Consider the following 14164-nt stretch of genomic DNA (forward strand, 5'->3'; position numbering starts at 1 on the left):
TCTTAAATAGCCGACCCCTTATCCTGAGTCTATGCCACCTAGTTTTAGACTCACCAGCCGGGGGAAACAACCTCTCATCATCTCTCCTGTCAATCCCCCTCAGAATCTTATGTTTCAACGAGATCACCTCTTATTCTTTTAAACTCCAGAGCGCACAGGCCCAATCTACTCAATCTCTCCTCATAGGACAACCCTCTCGTCCCGGGGATCAATCTAGTGAACCTTCGTTGCACCGCCTCTAAGGCATGTACGTCCTTTCTCAGATAAGGAATGTTTTCCTCCACTAGCTAATTTTAAGCAAAAATAAATGACATGCGAGTGTAATGCAGTGTTTGATGGGTTGGGATATTTTGCCTGTGCTTCTCCCTCAGCCAGTCAACACCACCAAGACAAATCAATTGCTCACTCATCTCTCTGAAGTTTGTGGGATCTTGCTGTGGGCAAAATGACTGCTGGGTTTGCCTACACAACAGGCACTGCGCTTAACTAAAAGAAGTCTGTAAAACATTTTGAGAGGTTTCAACAAATGTGATGAGGCGCTATGATTATTATAGAATTTACCTCTAAATATAAATCAAATATATAAATACCCTCCGAAACATAGATATTGCGGCACAGATAGAGACATTCAGCCCATCAGGCTGGTGCTAGCTCTTCAACTGGAACTCCCTAGTGCTTCACGTACAATTAATTACTTTGAACTGCAGTCACTGTTGTTATATACTAGAACACAGCAGCCATTTTGCACACAGCAGTGTCCCACCCACATGCTGCAATGAGATAAATGACCTTCCATCAACATCACCAAAACAGATGGAGAAATGTTGGTTAGGAAAGGAGAATTTCCTATTTAACATTCACAGGGCCTTAATCTAACATATCACTCATAGGATAGCAACTCTGAACAAGCAGCACTCCTCTAGTACTGCACGAGAGTGTTGGCCTTGGTTATATACTCAAATCCTGGAATAGGGCTTAAAACCAGAGGCAAGACATGCTACCAGTGAGGCAAGTGGATACTTTGATAAGCGCATTGCATCTTCCCCATTGAACTGAAACCCTCCTCTCTTCTGACATTGGAATTCTCCATGTCCCTTGCTCTCTGTACTTCTTGAACAATGACCCCCTCATTCCCTCTGATCTTGTAATGCTGGACCCCTCCTTTTCTGACGGTGTCAGCTGTGACTCAGTGGGTAGCACACTCACCTCTGAGTCAGAAGGTTGTGGGTTCAAGTCTCATTCCAGGAACTTGAGCACATAAATCTAGGCTGACAGTCCAGTGCAGTGCTGAGGGAGGTGCTGTCTTTTGGGTCAGACGTTAAATCGAGGCCCCGTCTGCCCACTCAGATGGATGTAAAAGATCCCATGGCACTATTTTGAAGAAAAGCAGGGGAGTTATCCCCGCTGTCCTGGCCAATATTTATCCCTCAATCAACATAACAAAACCAGATTATCTGGTCATTATCACATTGCTGTTTGTGGGAGCTTGCTGTGCGCAAGTTGGCTGCTGCGTTTCCCACATTACAACAGTGACTACACTCCAAAAGTACTTCATTGGCTGAGATGTCCGGTGGTCATAAAAGGCGCTATATAAATCCAAGTCTTTTTTTTCTTTATCTCTCGTTCCACCATTGTCAGCCGCTATGTCCCAGCCGTGGAAACTCTTCCTCCTCCACCAGGTCACCTTCCTCCCTGCGTTCTTACACCTTCTCAAAAGCCTCCTCTTCGAATCTGCCCTTCGTTTCCTATCAAAGCCTCTCCATTTTCGTCCCTCCCTCCCATGCTCAATGTCCACCATATCCCTTTTCCCCTTATTGTGAAGTGATGTAAGGTGTCTTTGTGCAAGTAAAGGAGCACGATAAAACTGCTGCTGCTGTTGGTGGTGGTGCTGTCGATGATGTTTTTACTCTCGTTACCAGGGGCCTGGACGAACACCCCGGGTCGATCTGTGGGGAATGGGGCCCCCATATCCTCCTCTCAAACCCTGGAACTGCTCTTACAGGAGAAGGTGAGACCTGTGCCATTCCTGCCCAAACACCAGTACTCTCCGTCCAATCTGTCTATCAAAGTGACACGGTTCATGAATCATTGGTTCAAGTTCTTCCTCCTTACTGGCTCAGTGTGTTGTTCTCCATTCTCCATTCCAATTGTTTTTCTTTCTACATTTGTTACTTTGGGATGTCCTGAGGTTGTGAAAGGCTCTCTACATCAAAGTCCTTCTTTCTGTCATTTCTCTCTCTCTCTCTCTCTCTCTCTCTCTCTCTCTCTCTCTCTCTCTCTCTCTCTCTCTCTCCTTTTCTATCTCTTTTTCTCTCTCCTATCTACCTAACTACCTCAGGACAGACCAGAGGTCAAACCTTGGATGTAACTGTTCCAGTTGACCCAGTAGTGTCAGGGCATTCCAGTGCAGTAACAGTCTGTGTTATGTGCACATTCTCAATGGCAGGACCAGCGAATACTGAGAATGGGGGATGAGATCAGCCGCCTCTGCGTTTTCGAAAGCGAGTCCAAGCACAAAGATGCCATCCTTGCCAGCCTGCGTGCTGAAATCGCTGCCTTGAAGCACCAATCCGCCCACATGGATCCCACCCAGAGCGACCTGGAAATCACGCAGCAATTACTGGCATTAGGGTGCGACATTGATGCTAAAAAGGAGCAAATTGAGATGCTGAAAGATCAGGTAGGCCATTTGGGCTGTTGACCATGAATAGCATTGGTGTGCGGTGCATTTACAGTGAATCAACGCTCCTGCAACGGGAACAAAACTACCGTCACTGGTGATTTTGAGTGGCGGGTGTCAACATTACCCAGGGGTTTGTTTTGACACCATATTTAACTTGTCCAAGTGCAGATTTTAAATTCCTGTAGTGACCTTAGATCTCTCTCTGGGGACCAGAAGCAGCACCTGGAATAAAATTCAAAGCAAGTAATAAACTGAAATGCTCATATTGAGGTTGACAAAATCTCCCCGGTCTTCACTGTCCCAGATCTAGCAGTTCGAATGTTAATAATTCACATCTGCAGCCTCCAAAGCTGCTGGATGTGTCCTTGTCCCAATTCGATATACATGCACAGACACAGCGGCCGTTGGCTGGCGCTCAGGCGCAGCTCCCCTGGTTGAATGATCTCTCCCTGGCTCAGCGCTGCTGAGGACAATTGTCTGAGCTGCTGCCCAGGGGGAAGAGCAGCATAGACCAGTGGTCGTGGCTGGTACCTCCTGGTCTGCAGGACTCATCCGTTCACTGAGGAGAATTTCTTTCACTCAGAGTGGTGAACCTGTGAAATTCTCTACCACAGAAGGCTGTGGAGGCCAAGTCACTGAATATATTTAAGAGTGATTTGGATAGTTTTCTAGAAACAAAAGGCATCATGGGGTATGGGGAGAAAGCGGGAATATGGTTATTATGCTCATAATAAAGGATGAGACTGAGTACTGTATGCAATGAGTAAGTGTGACCTTAGCTCCTTTAATTAGACTCCAGAGTGCAGGTACAGTGTGGGAGGCCTGCTTATATACAGTGTCCCAAGGGATGCTGGGATCCCTTGGGACTCCAACAGGTGGGCCCTCTGGTGATGGTGTGATACAGGTTGCCAAGGGTTAAATACATAACATCACTCCCTCGTAAAGTCAATAGTACACTTATTTACAGGGTGAGACGATCTGGGGCTTTTCGCTCCCTTGTCGATTGTCTCGGTACAAATGCAGGTGTGGGTGAGTTGGTTGGTTGGTTCTTTGCTGGGCAGCTGGCCTTGCCCGGCTGCTGGGAATGGTGAGTTCTGCTTTGTGGTCAACTGTGATGTTCGTTGTTGTGTGTGTGTTTGTGTTGGAGTGTCGAAGTTGGTGGTGTCCTCTTCGGGTTGCTTGTAGCTGTTAGTGAACCGCAATTTGGTTTGGTCCAAATGCTTTCTGCACATTAGTCCATTGGCCAATTTGACCTGAAACACCCTACTCCCTTCTTTGGCTATGACAGTGCCAGCAAGCCATTTTGGACCATATCCATAATTGAGTACAAACACAGGATCATTGACCTCAATATTGTGTGACTAGTTTGTGCGATCATGATACGTGCTTTGTTGATGCCGCCTGCCCTTGACGTGATCATGGAGGTCAGGGTGGACAAGAGAGAGCCTTGTTTTGAGCACCCTTTACATGAGCAGCTCAGCTGGGGGAACCCCGGTGAGTAAGTGGGGTCTGGTGCGGTAGCTGAGCAGGAGTCAGGTCTGCAGGGAGCCTTCCGACATGCGTTTCAAGCTTTGCTTGATAGTTTGAACTGCCCGTTCTGCCTGGCCGTTGGATGCAGGCTTGAACGGGGCAGATGTGACGTGCTTGATCCCATTGCGGGTCATGAATTCCTTGAATTCAGCGCTGGTGAAACATGGCCCATTGTCGCTGACTAGGACATCAGGCAGGCCGTGTGAGCAAACATAGCTCGTAGGCTTGCAATGGTGGTGGTGGATGTGTTTACAGACAGAACATTTTGCCAAGAAATGGGCCCGCATAGTCAACATGGATCCTGGACCACGGTTTGGAGGGCCACAACCACAAACTTAGCAGTGCCTCTCTGGGTGCATTGCTCAATTGAGAGCAAATGTTGCACTGGCGCACGCATGACTCTAAATCTGAGTTGATGTCGGGCCACCACACATGGGATCTGGCTATGGCTTTCATCATTACAATGCCTGGGTGGGTGCTGTGTAGGTCACGTATGAACATTTCTCTGCCTTGGGCAAGACCACACGATTACCCCACAAAAGACAGTCTGCGTGTAAGGACATTTCATCTTTGCGCCTGTGGAACGGCTTAATCTCTTCCTGCATCTCTGCTGGGATGCTGGACCAGCTCCCATGGAGGACACAGTTTTTTTTACCAGGGATAGTAAAGGATCCTGGCTGGTCCAGGTCCTGATCTGGCGGTTTGTAACGGGTGACTTTTTGCTTTCGAATGCATCCATCACCATGAACAAGTCTGCAGGCTGTGCCATTTCCACCCCGGTGGTGGGCAATGGTAGCCGACTGAGAGCATCAGGGCAGTTCTCTGTGCCCGGTCTGTGGCGGATTACATAGTTGTATGCTGACAGCGTGAGCTGGTGTTAATCCCTTTGCTCTCTGAGAATAATTATATGAGAGCGGCTTATGGTCAGTTTCTAGCTCAAACTTGAGACCAAACAAATACTGGTGCATTTTTTTCACCCCGTAAATGCATGCCAGAGCTTTTTCAATCATGCTGTAGGCCCTTTTGGCCTTGGACAGACTCCTGGACGCATAGGTGACCGGTTGCAAAATTCCCGATTCATTAGCCTGACACCGGACCCCATATGACGACACATTGCAAGCTAGCACTAATCATTTACATGGGTTATACAGAACAAGCAGTTTGTTTGAACATAAGAGATTTCTGGCTTTCTCCAAGGCAGCCTCTTGTGAATTCCCCCATACCCAGTCGTCTCCCTTGCACAGTAGCACATGTAGGGATTCTAGCAAGGTGCTTAACCTGGATTGGAAATTACCGAAATAGTTGAGGAGTCCCAGGAATGACCGCAGCTCCGTCACGTCCTGTGGTCTCAGCGCGTTCTTGATGGCTTCCGTCTTGACGTCGGTGGGTCTGATGCCATCTGCTGTGATTCTTCTTCCCAAGAACTCGACCTCTGGCACCAGGAAAACACATTTTGAGCGTTTCAACCTGAGTCCCACGCGATCTAACTGACTTAGAACCTCTTCCAGATTCTTCAAGTGTTCGATGGTGTCCCGACCTGTGACCAATATGACGTCCTGGAAAACCATGGTACGTGGAACCAACTTTAGCAGGCTCTCCATGTTCCATTGGAAAATTGCCGCGGCTGAACGAATCCCGAACGGGCATCTGTTCTAGATGAACAGACCTTTGTGCGTGTTGATGCAGGTGAGACCTTTCGAAGATTCCTCCAGCTCTTGCATCATGTAGGCCGAGATCAGGTCCAACTTGGTGAATGTCTTTCCTCCAGCCAGGGTCACAAATAGGTCGTCTGCCTTGGGTAGCGGGTACTGGTCCTGTATCGAAAAACTTTACTTTATAAACCCCACAAATTCTGACCGTGCTGTCACCTTTGAGTACCGGGACAATCGGACTGGGCCACTCGTTGAATTCCACCGGCGTGATGATGTCTTCTTGCTGCAGCCTGTCTAGCTCGATCTCCACTTTCTCTCGCATTATGTATTGCACCGCGCATGCCTTGTGGTGGATGGGTCGTGTACCGGGAACCAAGTGGATCTGCACTTTCGCCCCCGAGAAACTTCCAATGCTTGGCTTGAGCAATGATGGAAATCTGCTCCGAACCTGGGACACGAGACGTCGTCGATGGACGAAAGCGCTCGGATGTCGTCCCAGTTCCAGCGGATTTTTCCCAGCAAGCTTCTGCCGAACAGTGTGGGGCCATCCCCTGGCACGGTCCATAGTGGGAGTTTGTGCACAGCTCGATCATAGGAGACTTTGACTTCTGTGCTGCCAATTACAGGGATCAGCTCTTTGGTGTAAGTTCTTAGCTTGGTGTGAATGGGGCTGAACTTGGACCTGTGTGCCTTGTTGCACCACAGCCTGTCGAAGGCCTTTTTGCTCATTATGGACTGACTCGCACCCGTGTCCAGTTCCATGGATACTGGAATTCCGTTCAGTTCAACTTTTAACATAATTGGTGGACATTTTGTGGTGAAGGTGTGTACCCCGTACACTTCTGCCTCCTCGGTTCGAGTCTCTAGTTCAGCCTGATCCACCATGGATCGATCTTCCTCTGCAACATGGTGGTTTGCAGCTCGCCTGCGCATTCGCTGGAGGTGCCCCATTGTTCTGCAGCCGTTGCACGCATAGTGTTTGAAGTGGCATTGATGGGCTCGATGATCACCTCCACAACACCAACAAGGTGTTAACTGCTTCACATTAACGATTGATGGCGGACTCTGGGTCATCTGAGGTCGAGCAGCAGCCAGCATGTACGTTCTGCCATGTATATTCCTGCTCGAAAACAACATTACTTTGTGTACAGTACTAGCTGAAACCTCTTTATGCTGCGAAATTTGTTTGGTGTTATCGTTGGTGGACATAAATGCCTGGGCTATCGTTATGGCTTTGCTCAGATTCGGTGTTTCAACAGTCAATAGTTTGCGAAGGATTACCTCATGGCCAATGCCAAGCACAAAAAAGTCTCTTAGCATTTGTTCAAGTAATCCATTAAATTCGCAATGTCCTGCAAGGCGCCTTAGTTCGGCGACGTAGCTCGCCACTTCCTGGCCCTCCAACCATTGACATGTGTAGAACCGATCCCATCCTTTGGATTTAAGTGCTCCCGGACCAGCGTACACAATTCTTCATAGGATTTAGTTGTTGGTTTTACTGGAGCTAGAAGATTCTTCATGAGGCCATAGGTTGTTGCCCCACAGATGGTTCGTTTGGCAGTGTTCTTGTCCCCTTCCAGCTCGTTGGCCATGAAGTATTGGTCGAGTCGCTCCACGAAGGCCTCCCAATCGTCCCCTTCTGAGAACTTCTCCAGGATACCAACAGTTCTTTGCATTTTCGCGCAGTTGTTCGTTACCTCGTCGCCAATTATTATGTTCATAATAGAGGATGAGACTGAGTACTGTATGCAATGAGTAAGTGTGACCTTAGCTCCTTTAATTAGACTCCAGAGTGCAGGTACAGTGTGGGAGGCCTGCTTATATACAGTGCTCCGAAGGGATGCTGGGATACCTTGGGACTCCAACAGGTGGGCCCTCTGGTGGTGATGTGATACAGGTTGCCAAGGGTTACATACATAACAATGGTGTTGAGATTGAGGATCAGCCATGATCATATTGAATGGTGGTGCAGACTCGAAGAGCTGAATGGCCTACTCCTGCGCCTATATTCCATGTTTCTATGTAATCCTGAGCTGTGAGGGTGGGTGCTGACCAAGGGAGACCAATAATCACGTTCCCGCTTTGCCTCCCTTGTCAAAGATCACAAAGCTTCAGAAGGGTTCCAGTGAAGTCATGCGGCACTCGCTGACAGAGAGAGATCTGGAGATCACTAAACTGAAGAGCGAAACTGAAAAGCTGAAGAAAGACAATAATATTATCACAGGTAGGACAGCAACTTTGCCCACGGGAAAACATACTGAATCCGGTAATACACCGGGTCAGTGAGGGTCATACACCGGGTCAGCAATGAACGAGTAATAAATTACTGCCCTGATTTTAACTCTGGCCAGTTTGCAGTGGGGGAATTTTGGTGTCTTCAAAAATCACCTGCTGCTCCAGAATGTTAACTCCAGGGGGCCGAAATTGCCCCTTCGGATAACTCCTCTGGCCACCTGAAAATGGCAGCCACTGTCTCTGTGGAGGGGCCGCCATTCTGAAAATTGCCCTTCCTCGGGTTTGGAGCGGTGTCCGGGACGGCTCGGCCCGTTTTCCCACCCCGGCATGCGCGTGCCAATCCCTTACTGACTGGCGAGGATCCCTTCGCGAAGTTGCCCCTTCCCTGGAATTGCCCCGCGGGAGTGGTGCCGCCGTTGATTGGTGTCGGTACCTGTTCTGTGGTTTGGTGGCACTTAAAGGGGAGGTGTGGCTGCCGACAATGCCAACTTATTTTTTTTGTCAGCTGACTGCTAGGTTGGGCCGACAATTATGTCCCCGATTTTGGCCGGGCCGCCAACAGGCAGCCTGGCACCCCCTCTTGACTGCCAGGCTGCTGGCCCAGATGAAACCCTCCCTGGTGGCTCAGTGCTTCCAACTAAAGTGGCTGCAGAGTTCGCAGCAGCCTGCCCCTTTAACTGAAGGGGAGGGACGTTGTGACGCGCCAGCGTGATGACATCATCAGCCACAACACATCCAAAACGGTAGGTGCTCCTCGTTTCGGGCGGTGGGCAATTTCGGCCCCCAATGCTGCTGACCGATTTCCCTCCCATTCCGGCTAAGAGGTTAGCGGGAAGCAGCGGAAAAACACGGGGCCCGAAGGCCATCCAGCGACAACGGGTCAGTGGTGGGATTGGCTGCTGGGTCTTCCATCACGGGAAGCCCACAGGAGGGGGGCGTGGGGCTGGGGGGCAGGTGAGACGGTGGGGCAAGGGTGAGCTAAACTTTCCTGATAGAGCCTGATCCACTTCACCACTGGGTGGTCCCTGGCTGGAAACTCACTGCCACTTCGCCCTCGCGCCGTGGAGAAAAATGTGCCAGCGGCTCCCGCTGGTGTCATCCGGACCCGATATAAACATGTTAAGAAGCACCCCACTGGTTTTGGGCAGGCGCCTTGTCGCTGACTGAGGAGAGCGGGTGAAAGCCGGAGCCTGGCGGCTTCGGGCGGGTAAGCTACTTGGCTGAATTTTAACTGCCCACCTGCCCAGGTTCCATAGAGCGAATAGAGTTAAAACTACCCCTGGGTCAAAGACCGGTGAGCAATAGGCCAAGTCGGTGTGACAGACGGATCAGTGACAGGTGGGTACGTCGCCAGGCCTGTGACAAACGGGCGGTAGGCTGCATTAGTCGCGGCGGGCGGGAAAGTCCTCCTCCAACGTGCCCTGATGATTTTGTGCTGATCCTGGACAGGGCTGGTGAGCAGCTTGCAGCACGAGATCACTGCCAAGGAGCAACAACTGCTGCGGGCGAGCGCGGAGGGAGAGAGACTGAGGAAAGAGATGAGAGAGAAGGATAGTCAGCTGGCAGCCATGTCGGCCAAGGTAGGCACCGGGGGAGGGAGGAAAGGGGGAGACCCTGATGGATCATCGGAACAGGAGGCCATTCAGCCCCTCGAGCCTCGTCCGCCATTCAATCAGATCATGGCTGACATGCGACCCAACTCCATACACCTGCCTTTGGCCCACATCCCTCATACCTTTGGTTAACAAAAATCTATCAATCTCCAATTTAAAATTAAAACCTGAACTAGCATCAATTGGCATTTGCGGAGAGAGTTCCAAACTTCACCCACCCATTGCGTATAGAAGTGTTTCCCAACAGCACTCTTGAAAGGCCTGGCTCTAATTTTTAGACGATGCCTAGAAAAAGGGTAAAAGGTAAAAGTGGAGTTGAGGTCAAAGATTAGCCATGGTCTTTATGAATGGCGGAGCAGGCTCGAGGGGCTGAATGGCCTACTCCTGCTCCTATTTTGTATGTTATGTTGTATAAAGCACAGAGGCCAATTATAGCTTGGCTTCACTGTGATCAGCCCAGCCCCAGGACTGAATCATGGCCCATCCTGTCCTGCAAGGCTCAGCCACACTCTGGATAAATGAGTTGAAGCTTCGGGAAAGCACTGGCATCATCAGCGTTGGCCTGAACATGTGCGGCTGTCTTTTCTGGAGAACATGAGCTTGTCTTGAGCCAATCCCTTTCAGCTCTTTTGTGTTGAGTCTCTAAATCAAACCCTTTTCTGGTTCAGTTTTCTAGAATGAGAGAGAGCACGACTCACCAGGAGGAGCTGGTGAGCAAAGAGAAGGAACTGGTGACCAACAGGCATGTGAGTGAATTATCGCCATCTGATTCGAGTTATTGGGTTATTTGGTCTGCCCCTCCTGATTTTTCTGCCCTCCTGTCTTGACGATGCAGCCTCGCATTGTAACAAGCACATGCTAAAATCTTCCCTCTGCCATTTTAACATGAGCCATCGCCCAAGAACAGTGCCAATTGTAATTTGTGGATCTAATCTCTAATAATAGAGTTTTATTCCACTGGAGTACTGAATGGGCCCCGATAAGATGATCTGCTGACACCAAGCGTCACTGTTGGTCATACTGTTTTGAGGTAAGTGAAGGAAAGGCTATTCGACCAGGAAGAGAGAAGTTGAAGGAGCTGGTTGACCTGTAGTGCTCCTCGTGGCCTATTCAAATGCGAGGTTGTAGGAGAGCTGAGCACAGGTCGGCTGCCTGTGTTCTGCAGCAGGCTAGTACACGCGGGACAAATCAGACTTGGGTTTAACTTGGGCTAGAGGGAGGGAGGAACTTAATACAATCACTATCACTAAAGAAGTAGTACTTGGCAAAATAATGGGACTAAAGGTGGACAAGTCCCCTGGACCTGGTGGCTTGCATCCTAGGGTCCTAAAAGAAATGGCTGCAGAGATAGTGGATGCGTTGGTTGTAATTTACCAAAATTCCCTGGATTCTGGGGAAGTCCCAGCGGGTTGGAAAACTGCAAATAAAACGCCTCTATTTAAAAAAGGAGGCAGACAGAAAGCAGAAAACTATAGACCGGTTAGCCTAACTTCTGTCGTTGGGAAAATGCTGGAGTCCATTATTAAGGAAGCAGTAGCAGGACATTTGGAAAAGCATAATTCAATCAAGCAGAGTCAGCATGGTTTTAGGAAAGGGAAATCGTGTTTGACAAAATTGCTGAAGTTCTTTGAGGATGTAATGAGCAGGGTGGATAAGTGGAAACCAGTGGATGTGGTGTATTTGGATTTCCAGAAGGCATTCGATAAGGTGCCACATAAAAAGTTACTGCACAAGATAAAAACTCACGGGGTTGGGGGCAATTTATTAGCATGGATAGAGGATTGGCTAACTAACAGAAAACAGAGAGTCGGGATAAATAGGTCATTTTCCGGATTGGCAATCAGTAATTAGTGGGGTGACGCAGGGATCGGTGCTGGAGCCTCAACTATTTACAATCGATATTAATGACTTGGATGAAGGGACCGAGTGTAATATAGCCAAGTTTGCTGATGACACAAAGATGGGTGGGAAAGCAAATTGTGAAGAGGACACAAAAAATCTGCAGAGGGATATAGACAGGCTAAGTGAGTGGGCAAAAATTTGGCAGATGGAATACAATGTGGGAAAATATGAGGTTATCCACTTTGGCAGAAAAAATAGAAAAACAAATTATTATTTAAATGGAGAAATATTGCAAAGTGCTGCAGTACAGAGGGACCTGGGGATCCTTATGCATGAATCTCTCAAAGTTAGAATGTACAGCAAGTAATCAGGAAGGCAAATGGAATGTTGGTCTTTATTGCAAGGGGGATAGAGTATAAAAGCAGAGAAGTCTTGCTACAACTGTATAGGGTGCACCTAGAGTACTGTGTACAGTTTTGGTCTCCGTATTTAAGGAAAGATATACTTGCATTGGAGGCTGTTCAGAGAAGGTTCACTAGGTTGATTCCGGAGATGAAGGGGGGTTGACTTATGAGGATAGGTTGAGTAGGTTGGGTCTATAGGTATTGGAGTTCAGAAGAATGAGAGGTGATCTTATCAAAACATATAAGATAATGAGGGGGGCTCGACAAAGTGGATGCAGAGAGGATATTTCCACTCATAGGGGAAACTAAAACTAGGGGGCATAGTATCAGAATAAGGGGCTGCCCATTTAAAACTGAGATGAGGAAGAATTTCTACTGAGGGTTGTAAATCTATGGAATTCTCTGCCGCAGAAAGCTGTGGAGGCTGGGTCATTGAATATATTTTAAGGCGGAGATGGACAGATTTTTGAGTGATAAGGGAATAAAGGGTTATGGGAAGTGGAGCTGAATCCATGATCAGATCAGCCACGATTTTATTAATTGGCAGAGCAGGCTCGAGGGATCAAATGGCCTACTCCTGCTCCTATTTCTTATGTTCTTATTAAGGGAAACCAGTTTCTCTTCGCAAGCTCGTGCAAATGGGTCAGGCTCCCACCAGTGGCAGCTGATGTTTAGGAGGTTAGCACTTTATCAAGGAGCTGAATAACAACAACAATTACAAGTATTTATATAGCGCCTTTAATGTAGTGAAACATCCCAAGGCGCTTCATAGGAGTATTATGAGATTTTTTTAAATTTGGCACCGAGCTGCATAAGTAGAAATTAGTGCAGGTGACCAAAAGCTTGGTCAGAGAGGTATGTTTTAAGGGGTATCCTGAAGAAGGAAAGAGAGTTAGAGAGGCGTAGAGGTTTAGGCAGGGAGTTCCAGAGCTTTAACCTAGGTAACAAAGGGGACCACCACCAATGGTTGAGTGATTATAATCAGAGATGCTCAAGAGGGCAGAATTATAGGAGCGCAGACATCTCTGGGGTTGTGGGGCTGGAGGAGATTACAGAAATAGGGAGGGGCGAGACCATGGAGGGATTTGAAATTAAGGATGAGAATTTTGAAATCGAGGCATTGCTTAACTGGAAGGCAATGTAGATCAACGAGCACAGGGGTGATGGGTGAGCAGGACTTGGTGCGAGTCAGGACACGGGCAGCTGAGTTTTGGATCACTCTGCGAAGCACCTTGGGATGGTTCACTACGTTCACTAGTTTACGTAGGGTAGAATGTGGGAGAAATAGGGTAGAATCAATCTCTGGTTGGGAATGGGATCATTAGTTGTAGGTCAGATATGGACTATGGGGCTCAAATACTCCATGGGGGGAGGGGGTGGCGGGGGGGAGGGGTGCGGAAATGCTGGCTGTGGGTGGGTGAAGGGATAGCGGGGTTGAATGGTGGAGATGTGAAAATGGATGAATGTTCTCGAGCTTTCTGGAGTATTTATTACAGAACTTTCTCCTCAGGAGTTCAAATGTTTGCGGTGGAGTCCATGATAGGGAGATTGTACACCGTCTGTGGGAGGAGTGGTTTTGGCAGAGCCAAAAGACCTTTTCTCAGCCTCAGCTTTCTGATATTCTATGGAATGAAATAAGGCGGGAGAATATAACTGGAGCTTTTTGTGTTTGTGTCAGAATGTGAAAGAACTGGGGAGCCGAGTGAAGGAGCTGGAGTCTCAGATCAAGCGGTTCCGCAGTCAGGAGGAGGACATGAAGACCAGTGTGACTGAGGAGAGGCGGGTAGGCACCAAGGACTCAATGTATGCCACTCCTTTCCCAAAGGCGCTGCCTGGTGCTGGGGTACAGTTCCACAGGCGTTGGTTGCCCTCCAATATCCCCTAGCCAAATGCGCATTCTTCCCGTGTTACCCTAAACAGCAAGTGTCATCGGGATATTCGACTGTGGAAGTCATGACTCTGGAGGTCTTAGTTGGCAATCCTGATTCCACCCTTACCCAAGGTCCACACATGCACATCTGTACTTTTCAGGGAGTGTTACTGGACAGCAGTCTGGAGCAGGAATTCTGACCAATTTCCACCGCCTCAGCCCTATTTAGCCCAGGAGTGCTGAGGCCAATTGTAAAACCCCAAATGATAGTTTGGCTGAAGTCAGTTAACTCCGCACAGCCCAGGGGTCGAACCTGGGACTTTCCTGGGCCAGTT

The 14164-nt window shown here is 48.7% G+C and overlaps 1 protein-coding gene across 1 annotated transcript in view; it reads left to right on the forward strand.

The window, feature by feature from the left end:
• LOC139229270 (forkhead-associated domain-containing protein 1-like) overlaps positions 1-14164 on the forward strand; it is a 160083-nt gene that overhangs the window by 20986 nt on the left and 124933 nt on the right. Inside the window, exons 5-10 of the mRNA XM_070860929.1 lie at positions 1920-2008; positions 2447-2680; positions 7966-8089; positions 9550-9680; positions 10382-10459; positions 13638-13742. Coding sequence (XP_070717030.1) covers positions 1920-2008; positions 2447-2680; positions 7966-8089; positions 9550-9680; positions 10382-10459; positions 13638-13742 — 761 coding nt within the window. The remainder of the gene's footprint in view (positions 1-1919; positions 2009-2446; positions 2681-7965; positions 8090-9549; positions 9681-10381; positions 10460-13637; positions 13743-14164) is intronic.

Source organism: Pristiophorus japonicus, chromosome 18 (genome assembly GCF_044704955.1).
Source record: "Pristiophorus japonicus isolate sPriJap1 chromosome 18, sPriJap1.hap1, whole genome shotgun sequence".
In the NCBI taxonomy this organism is placed as follows: Eukaryota; Metazoa; Chordata; class Chondrichthyes; family Pristiophoridae; genus Pristiophorus; species Pristiophorus japonicus.